This window comes from Babylonia areolata, chromosome 1, assembly GCF_041734735.1.
Source record: "Babylonia areolata isolate BAREFJ2019XMU chromosome 1, ASM4173473v1, whole genome shotgun sequence".
NCBI classification, from domain to species: Eukaryota; Metazoa; Mollusca; class Gastropoda; order Neogastropoda; family Buccinidae; genus Babylonia; species Babylonia areolata.
This window is the reverse complement of record NC_134876.1, coordinates 76,198,777-76,209,217: the sequence shown is the minus strand read 5'-3', so window position 1 is coordinate 76,209,217 and position 10,441 is coordinate 76,198,777. Positions and strand designations below refer to the sequence as shown.

General features: G+C 41.3%; 1 protein-coding gene across 1 annotated transcript in view; it reads left to right on the top strand.

The window, feature by feature from the left end:
- Positions 1–10,244, top strand: part of LOC143287649 (protein phosphatase 2C-like domain-containing protein 1) — a 16,305-nt gene extending 6,061 nt beyond the window's left edge. Inside the window, exons 4-6 of the mRNA XM_076595797.1 lie at positions 147–248; positions 1,123–1,346; positions 8,058–10,244. Of these exons, the coding sequence (XP_076451912.1) occupies positions 147–248; positions 1,123–1,346; positions 8,058–8,573 (842 nt within the window). The 3' untranslated portion in view covers positions 8,574–10,244. The remainder of the gene's footprint in view (positions 1–146; positions 249–1,122; positions 1,347–8,057) is intronic.
- Positions 10,245–10,441: the final 197 nt, after the last annotated feature.

Here is a 10,441-nt window from a genome sequence, read left to right as displayed (position 1 = left end):
AGAAACCATTGATAATACAGTTCTCACTTTGCTGTTGGCCCAAATGTAAACTTATGTCAATCTTTGATATAAGCCGAGTGTTGGGCCACAGTGTTTCTGACATTACAGATGATGTTTTGACAGACCCAGGTTGATGTGTTGGACAGGAGACACCCGTGCATTGCTGGTGCGAGGGAACAGAACATACAGGATCTCCAAAGATCACACTCCTAGCAGTTCAAAGGAACGGGAGAGAGTTGTTCGTGATGGTAAGGCTTTCTTCAGTGTACTTTAGCCTCTTGACTGCACTGCTAACATCAGCGTATGTCATGCAGGACATATGGGTTCTATGCTGTGTTGACTTGCACTGTCCATCCAATACCACCCTCTTTCTTGTTTCACTCAGCATCACCTCCCTTGATCTTCCTTGTTATGGGATGGTGGTGAAGTGTGTGTGGACCTGTGTGTGACTGTGAGTGAAAGGCAGAGCTGCATTGTGACTTGCTCTCTCTCTCTCCCTCTCTCTCTCTCTCTCTCTTTCAGTGTCTCCCTTTCTGTCTTTGTTGTCTTTTGTCACAAGGTCAGCACTCTTTCTCCTGTCTTGGCCCAATAATGTGGAACAAACTGTCCTTCTGAACCCTTTACATGGACACCCTATGTTAACATTGACGACACCGATCGCAATATGCAGTCTTTGATGCTAGTGACTTCCCTTAGTAATTAAGGAACTGAGTACTTCTCCTTGGTTTGTTTACAACGGGTGGTTGGGACCAAGTCGCTGGCAACCTGCCAAAGTCATTAAATAGTAACGAATGCACTAAATAATCACATAAACATTTTTAGACCCCAGATCAGTGTATCATTTGTAATGATTTTCTTTTTTTTTTTTTTTTGGTCATAAACGCCACAAACTTCCTGTGTTGGAGGTATGAGCATCAGTGTGAATTATTATGATATTTATTTTATTATTATTATACACATTGCTTGTATTAATAACAATCATGATAAGAACAACAACAACGATGATAGTAATAATAATAATGATAATAAAAATAATGATAGTAAAGATGAAAAATTAATGATAAAATAATAGAAATGATAATAGTAAGAAGAAGAAGAAGAAAGCCATTGTGTGCTGGACAGGGGGCAGTCTGACCACAAGCGAAATGGACTGCCGTGTCAACGGAGTCCTGGCAACAACGCGAGGTCTAGGGAACCACGGTGACCCAGGCTTGAAGAAGTGTGTGCTGGTGGATCCTCATACGTGCAGCGTACAGATTGACCAGTACGCCCAGTTCATTGTCATGGCAACAGTCGGTGTGTGGGAGGTTCTTTCTGATCAAGAGGTTGGCAGTCTGCTGATGAGGGTAGGTGAAGAGTGTGGATGCAGTGTGTTTCTGCCTGTTTATGTTTGTATGCATGCTTTTGACCTACGCTTGCTTGTGAGTAAGCAGATATGTTTGTATGCTTGTTTTCTTTGTTTTTCTTCTTGTTTTTTTTTAAGTCAGGGCTTCTGATAATGCATAAACATGCATACCTGATGTTTTACAAAGGAAAAATATGTATTGCTTGTTCACTGACCAGGGTGTGGGGACATTTTGAAAATTTCTAGAACAAACCTAAAAGGAGTGAAAATTGTCATCAGAGCTTCCCCCTGATGCTGGGATCATCTGCTCCAAAAATGACCACAGTCATTTCTGTTGGTCCAGAAACCTTGACCATTATGACTTGAACTTATGTCTGATTTCTCTGTGTGTAGCGATGAAGATTTGGTCTAGAATATACAGCATAGGAGTGACCCTTTGGTGGTGGTTTCAGACTTCCTGGAACTATGACAAAAGAGTCACGGGGACGCCCAGGATTTTTAACTTAACAGAAGCCCTGACTGCATTCATGTTTTGTTTTCTTTGCACACCAATGCACTTGTTGACTGATCTGTATGAAAAGGTAACAATCATCTGATGAATAGGAAGAATTAGAAAAAGCAATCTGAACTAGACACTGAAAAAAAGGCCTGATTCCCCAGAAGGTAAATTTGCAGTTTTGAAAACAGCTTCAGGAACAAAACAATGTAAGCATTTTTTTTTTTTTTTCAAATATAGATAGCAACAAATATCTGGTATATGGACATGTTTCAAGACATTGCCATTTGAAATTTTACCACATAATCAGCATAGTTCCTCACAAAGGGAAAGCCAAAATTAGCTTTGTGACAGGGCCAACTCTGAAACACATTTGAATTGTGCAAGCAATCTGGTTTCTTCAGTGCAATCAAACACTGATACACGCACATGTTCACACACACACACACACACACATGCTCATGCACTCATGTGCACACATGCACACATGTACATGCGCGCGCGCACACACACACACACACACACTCTCTCTCTCTCTCTCTCTCTCTCTCTCTCTCTCCCCCCCCCCCCCCCCCCCCCCCCCCCATCCTCAACACAGAACGCAGTATATCTTTACCTTCAGTGAGTGCTCATGTGAATCATTGAGAGGCACTTGCCCTGCAAGCAGTCCCTGACCTGAGTTATGGGGAATAGCTACTTATTTATCTAGGGCTGTAATTCTTCAGGCGACAGTGAGTAGCTACCTGACAAGCCTTAAAACTTTGGACCCTGATGTCTGATTTATCTATGACACCCGGTTGCTTCCCTCAGACCAAGTACAGATATTTCTGTGCTGGAGTGGGCATGTGCAGTTTCACTTTCTCAATCAGTTGTATTCTCACTCGGTGTTTTTTTGCATGTTGGTTATAGCCTCTGTATTGTTTGCTAGTGTTTTCAAGGGGATTGAGAGTGTTTTTGATGATGTTGCATGCATTTTATATAGAAGTATGGCTTCAACAATGCACTCATCTGTTGTAAGCCTGGTCCACAGAAACTGCAGTGCAACTTCACTGATGTGGTACAAAGTATTAAGAGATGTTGTTAGAAATACCAATAGCTGTGATCTTTCTGGTACCAGACAAGCAGATCTCCCCTGTTGGTAATCTGTTTTGCATTGCAGCCAGTTACGTGGGTTCAAAAAAGAAAAGAAAAAAAAGTTCATGTCTCTTTTCCTCCACCACATGCTCAAGTTCTTCATGAGCAATAGATATGCATGCATGGGTTAGTGGGGTTTTTTTTAACCCCTTAACTGCCAAATCTTAGTAAAAATGAAATCAGTTTGGCATGAATTTGAAGTTCAAACAAAGATAATTCAGTCCCAAACAGAAGAAGCTCGAATAAAGAAATTTTGTGACTATCATCCTGATCTGTAACCCCAGTCTCTCCTCAATTAGACAACAGCCCTTTTCTGACAAACACACTCACTGGCAGTAGTCAAGAATTGAGATTAAAAAAGGCCATCTACTTTCATCTTCATACTGATAGGCAGGGGAAAAAAATCATTTTATAAACAAATATGTAGGGTGATTTACAGTCCACTTGGTACAGGAAAAGGTATTGCCTCCATGAAAAAGAAATGAAAGGGATATTGGTTGTACTGCCACCGTGTCAAGTGGGTCTTCTTTTACCCAGGAAACATGTCACGTTACTAAGATGATCTTTCTTTTTGGGGGGAAGAGGGGGTGGGGAGGAGGGGGGGGGGACTGGGGAGGGGTGTGTGTGTATGTGTGTGTGTGTGGGTAGGGGGTATTCCAGCATTAATTTTTGTAGAGTCCTTCAGAAATGTTTCCCTGAGATCTGTATTCAATTTACACAAGAACAATTGCATGTTTTTCATTTTCAGTGGAAGGTTTACTGAATATACACAACTTATTATCTGTTGATACATTGTATCAAAGCGTATCATTGTACTGAGAAGGAGAGCATTAAAATTAGTGAAAAGCTAAATGGCTGAAAGATTTCAAGTGCACCAATAGTAAGACATATTTCTTGTGAATGTGAGTTGCTGGATTTTCTCACCTACAGATGCTGCATGTTTTCTGACTGACTTTTTATACTGTGGTTGTTGCACTGTTCTGGGAAACCAAGGTGGATATAATTGTTTTATAATGGACAAATTTTGTGGTAAAGGTGCACATGTTCCAGTGCATGTATGTGTTCACATTTCAGGCGAAGTGGAAAAAAATGGAAGGGTAAATTTATGTTGCTTTCTTTTTACTTTCATTTTTTCATTGAAAGAGGATTGGTGTTTAACTGCTGATTTCCAGTGAAAGGTATTCTTATTTCGCTCATTCCAACAAGGAGAAAAGACAAGAAGAGGCTGGTGTGATAATGCTGTGTGCTTGAAGTAACTGGGATCAAAGTAAAAGAAGTGTTGCAACATTGTCTTAAAATCTGCTTTGCATTTGTAATATTGCTCAGAATTATTATTGGTGTGCTATGTGTGTGTTTTCAAAATGCTTCATTTATAACTGATGCAGTGAGCTTGTGTGTGCTGTGAGTTTTCAATGTGTGTGTGTGTGTCTGTGTGTGTGTGTGTGTGTGTGTGTGTGTGTGTGTGTGTGTGCAGATGAGTGTGCATTTGTGTACATTTTGCAAGTGTCAAGTGGTTAATTGCAGACACGTTTGTAGCAATATGAGAACACAGAATACATCAAACAGAGGACAGAAAGAAAGGGAATTAATGTTTTTTCTTTCTTTTTTTTTTCTCTTTTTTCAAGTATTTGATGCATCACGCTGAAGAGGTATTGTGTTCATGTGTTGATATAACAAATGTATAGATTCTGTTCTGTATTAGTCTGGGTGACAGCAGATTTCATACCATTTCCTTGGTGGTTTTATGGACACAAACACACACATTCTCAAGTGGGGAAATGGGACTCTTACCACATTCCTCTTGTTTCCAGTAGTCTGGTGTGTAATCACATACTGATTACAGACTATCTTTCTTAGCACTGTCTGTATTAACACACTGTGGGTAAAAAAAAGGTTCTCTGACTAATCTGGTTACATGACTGCGGGATACTGGTGATGGAGCATGACTGATACGAATTCATTTAATACACTGTGTTCACAACAGAGAATAGTAGTGGGAATCACAACTACTGCTGTGTTACATCTCACGTGACTTAAAGGCAAATGTTGATATAATATATGCATTGATATATTTGCTTGTATTCATGTGTATAGTTATATGTTACCAAGAACTTATAAATTGTTGAATTAAGGAATTGATATATGGCATGCATTTATATGTTACTCATGTCCTTGATAAAACAGTACATTCTTTGGTATCTTACTAATATTCATGTGTGTTATTGTGCGTTTATCAAGAACCAATTAACTGGTCTGTATGGTGTTGGTGAGCTGATGGGAAGTAGGACCTTGATAATCTCCTGACAGCTTATACGCACACACACACACACACACACACACACACACACATGCACATACATACATACTCATAAACACAAACAGACACTAAATACACACAGACACAGACACACACACACACAGACACACACACACACACACACACACACACACACACACACACACACACACACACACACACACACACACACACGTATGCACGCGCTGGTAAATACATTGTAATAAGGGCAGGAAAATATTTGGCAATCTTGTTCTGTTTGTCCATGTGTACCAGCTTGTGTATCCCTCTTTCAGAATGTTTCTGTAGGTGATGATTTCTACTGTTTCATGACTGCTGGCATTAAAAAGTGTTCTAGCTGTCACTGATCACACTAGCAGCACTAGTAAAAGTAGTAAAAGTAGGTGTGTGTATGTGTGTGTGTGTGTGTGTCTGTGTGTGTGTGTGTGTAATTCTCTGTGTGTGTGTGTGTGTGTGTGTGTGTATGTCTGTATGTGTCTGTATCTTTGTATGTGTGCATGTGTCTGAGAATGTGGGTGTGTGTTGTGTTGGTGTGCATGACTCTGTGTGTGTGTGTGTGCGCGCGCACGTGTGCGTGCGTGCATGCGTGTGTGCGTGTGTGTGTGTGTGTGTGTGCGCGCGCACGTGTGCGTGCGTGCATGCGTGTGTGCGTGTGTGTGTGTGTGTGTGCGCGCGCACACTCGCGCGTATATCTCTGTCTGTCTGTCAGTCTGTCTGTTTTCTTCCGGTCTCTGTCTGTCTGTCTCTGTCTCTGTCTCTCTCTCACTCTCACTTTTCACTCCAGATCTTGTGACACTAGTATGTATATCCATGGGAGGTTTTCATTGATATTACTGCAGTGATGCTCTTGCTTTCTTTTGCTGAAAAAAAGGTATCCATTGCCTAATACTCTCGTCCCTTTAGTTTGCTTTTAACAATGTGTCTGTACTTCAAGGATTAACATAATTATTCACATTTGCTCCTTCTGATGAGGACGACTGGGGCGGGAGAACGGGCAATGCAGGGGGAAGAGGGGATAGGGGTGAGGGGAAGCGTCTACGAGGGTCAGTGTGTTTCACTTTTAGATATAAGAAATAAATAGCATGAAAGATTAAAAGATTACAAGTCTCCTCCTGTTGCCTCTTTGTTTGTTTGTTTTTTCTCCTGTTTCGTATATTTGTGTTTCTTGAACTTTCGTATCCTCTGGAGAGGGGAAGTAAATTAACATTGTGCCTTCACATTTGGAATGGAATGATGAAGTGGAGCAGTGGCAAGTGTCCTTGGGTTCAGGTCCCATGTACAGACCGAGAATTTCACTTTCCTCCTCTGCTAGATCTTGAGTGGAGGTCTGGGAGCTAGTCTTCTGGATGAAACGATAAACTGAGATTCTATGACTTTGCTCTTAGAGCACATAAGAGAAGCCATGGCAAGGGAAAAAATGGGTTCTCTCTGGCAAAATTCTGCAGAAAAATCCACTTTGATGATAGTAAAACAAATACGCTTGCAGACAGAGAGAGAGAGAAAAAAAAAAAAGAATGCATGGGTGCCACTGCACTATGTTGATATGCTCTTCGTGGGGAGAGCAGCCCGAATTTTATGCCGAAAAAATCTATTGACAGGGGTAAATACAATGTAGTACCCTGTAATTTGATACATGAATTGGATCGTGCAGCACAAGCGCTGTTTTACCTTATCTTCCTACCAGTTGGTCTGTTTAGCTGGCTGGATGTATGTGTTCCCCACCCCAGTGTCTATGTGTCTGTCTCAGTTTCTGTCTGTCTGCCAGTCTTTCTTTATTTGTGTATCTGCCTGTCTGCCTCTGTCTGTCTATGTATCTGCCTGTCTCTGTTTCAGTCTGTCTGCCTGTCCCAGTCTGTCTGTGTATCAATCTATATCTGTCAGCTTGTCTCTGTCTGTGTACCTGTCTGTCTCTGTCTGTCTGTCTGTATGTTTCTCTCTCTCACTTCATTTTTCTCTCACTCTCTCTCCATGTCTCTGTCTGTCTGTCTGTCTCTCCTCCTTCTCTCCATCTCTGTCTCTGTCTCTGTCTCTCTCTCCGTCTCTGTCTCTGACTCTCTCTTTGTCTCTGTCTCTGTCTTTCTCTCTCTCCTCTCTCTGTCTCATTTTCCCCAGGAGAGACATACTCAAAACAGAGTTCAGAATTCCAGAACTTCCATGTTTTAATATATCAGAATATATGACAACTTTGTTTATGATAATAGCATATTATTATATTCCTGACTTACAATTTAGTGACAAACTAAGATTACATGAAATTATATCAGCTCTTTTTTCCATAAGCACACAGAAAGTTTGTTTTGTTGTTGTTGTTTTTTTGAATAAGTGGAGTTTGGAAATGTTGTAACCATTACATGTATTATTATGGTCATTTGAAGGATGAAGTCAACATATTTTTGTGTGTACATAGGATTCCTTGTATGCAGACATACACAATTTTACAAGCACAAACATGCGCATGCATGCACACACACCCACACGCCCACTCACACATGTTTGTAGACTTTACACACACTAATATTTTTGATTAATTACTCACCAAAATATGTTTAAGATAACACAGCATTACTTGAGTTGAACCACTTTTTTTTTCATGGCTTCATCTGCATGCAAGTCTATGGAGTTTAGGATTTTTCTTGCCCAAGTGTGGATTTCACCATGTGACATGTTTCTTAGTCTCTCACTCCCGCTATCATTCGTTATTTATGTATATGTTTTTCTTACTTCAATTGAACTGACTTAGATCTTGTTTTCTTCCCCTCCCACAGATGTTGCCGTGCAATCAGATCCCCCCTCCCAGCAAGACCTCCAGCACGCTGGGCCACCTGCTGGACATGGGGCCCGACCCACACACACCTAAAACACCCATTGCCGATGCTGACGCCACCTCCAGCAAGAAAAAGGTCACCATGGAGACTGACCATGAACATGGCGCCAAGTCCCAAGAGAAGGGCAGCACGGATGCAGGAGTGTCAGAGAAGGCACTGCCTTCTGACGAAGCAGCAGAGGGGTTGAGAATAGCTGCCGACTTGAAAACAGAGGCTGGTAGTCACATTGGGGATTGGGAAGACCCGAACCCCAAGCTCATGGTGTGCGGGGACCAGGACATGGTGACACTGCCAGTCCACTCCCAGCTGGATCTGGCCAGTGGCCGCACAGTGGAGGACAAGCGGCGGGATCTGGCGCGGTCCATGGCGGAGCACATCGTGCAGGCTGCTCTTCTGGCCGGCTGCCGCAACAACATCACCGTCATGGTCGCTTTGTTGCCTGGCTGTGGAATCTGATCACCTTCTGGCATGCAGATCTGTGGGGGAGCAGGCAGCAACATCAAGCTAGAGCCATCTCAGCAAGGCCAGAATCACCTTCAGAATGCTGAACAATGTGTGGAGATTCCCCCAGTACAAACACCAACACCAAGCTGAGAATGTACCAGAGCTGTGTACTTTCCGCCCTACTCTATGGTTCAGAATGTTGGAGGATAACTGAGAGTGATCTAACAAAGTTGTAAAACTTCCAAAGAATCCAGCCAGTCTCCTGACCTGATACCATCTCCAATCAACAACTGTACGCCCAGTTCAGTCAAGAGAATATGGAGACAATCACCATGACAAGGCAGTGGAAATGGGCTGGACATGTCACATGAAGAGAGCAAGGTCACATCACCTGAACAGACCTTCACTGGACACCAGAATGTCGATGCAAGACAGCAAGGCCAAAGAACACCTGGTGCAGAACAGTCAAAGAACTCAAGACCTAGAAGTTCACCTAAGGTACTATGCAGAGACTGACCCAAAACAGACCAGAGTGGAAGTTCTTCGTTGCTGCCTAACGGGCAGTAAGTAAATAAGTAAGTGAGTAAGTAAATGCAGATCTATATAGATGCAGATTTGTGGAGTTTAGAAAAGATGGGTGTTCAGCCCTGAAATGTCCCTTGTGTGGTCAGCTGGGTTATAAGCTAAATGATTTGATTTGATTTTAGATGTGTGGAGCTGTGGCCCAGTGGTAGTGCATCCCAACTCGGAAGTGAGATTCCACATGTTTCAAGTTGTTTTTATGGACTGGGATTTTTGTCCGAAACATAAACCTGTCAGGGTTCTTTTTGTCTGATGTTTTCTCATTCTTGGGAACACGTTGTCTTCCTTTGAACATGTTTTTTTTTGTTTTTTTTTTTTGGAAACTGGATGGAACTTTTAACATAAGAGGAACTTGTATTGGTATTGATTTGTTGAAAAAGAAAAATTGTCAAGAGTCCATTACCCAGCCTTTAAAACATATCACAGTGCTTAGATGCTTCCGCATCTTTGGATGCACCAGGCAGTCAAGATGCACCATAGTACACGGTCCTCAGCCTGTCACAGTTCCATCATTTAAAACATTTCAAGTTTGCTTTCATTTTAGATGAAAAAGTTTGTTTTCATTCAGTTTTGCTTTGTTTTATCTAATTTCTTTCAATTCGCAATACCAGATACGTACCATTTTGTTTTTGTACAGATTTATGTTTTGATTTGAAAGTGCTTTTTGGCTAGTTTATTTTTGTTTAACTTGCTAAATTACACCATTTTGTTTTTGTTCTTATTTACATTGTCATTTCAAATTGCTTGCTTGTTTGCTTAACTTGTTAAAAGTACTTTTCTACAAACCAAAATTTAGAAAAGAAAAACATCACAATATGCTTTTTTCTTGTGATTTACTGATTTTTTTTTTAAATTGAAGATATTTGTAGCATGTATTAAGAGAATGTGTACTGTTCATTGACACAAATTGCAAGATACCACCAACTGTTATTTTATTTACTTGCTCTGGTTATAGCACATTTATTTATTGTTCACCCTGTATTTGCACTGCTGTGATAGCACCTTACATGCATGCCTTTATCAGTATATATATTATATGTGCTTTTCACCAGATTGCCTTGGTATGGTACATTTTTTCTAAACATTACCATTAAATCTGGATTTTGAAAGTGTGTGTGTGTATGTGTGTGTGTGTGTGTGTGTGTGCGCGCGTGCGCATACGCATATGTGTATGTACATGTATGTGTGTGTGTGTGTGTGTGTGTATACACTTGTGTGTGTGTGTGTGTGTGTGTGTACATGTGTGTGTGTGTACATGTGTGTATGTACACATGTGTGTACACGTGTGTGTGTGTGTG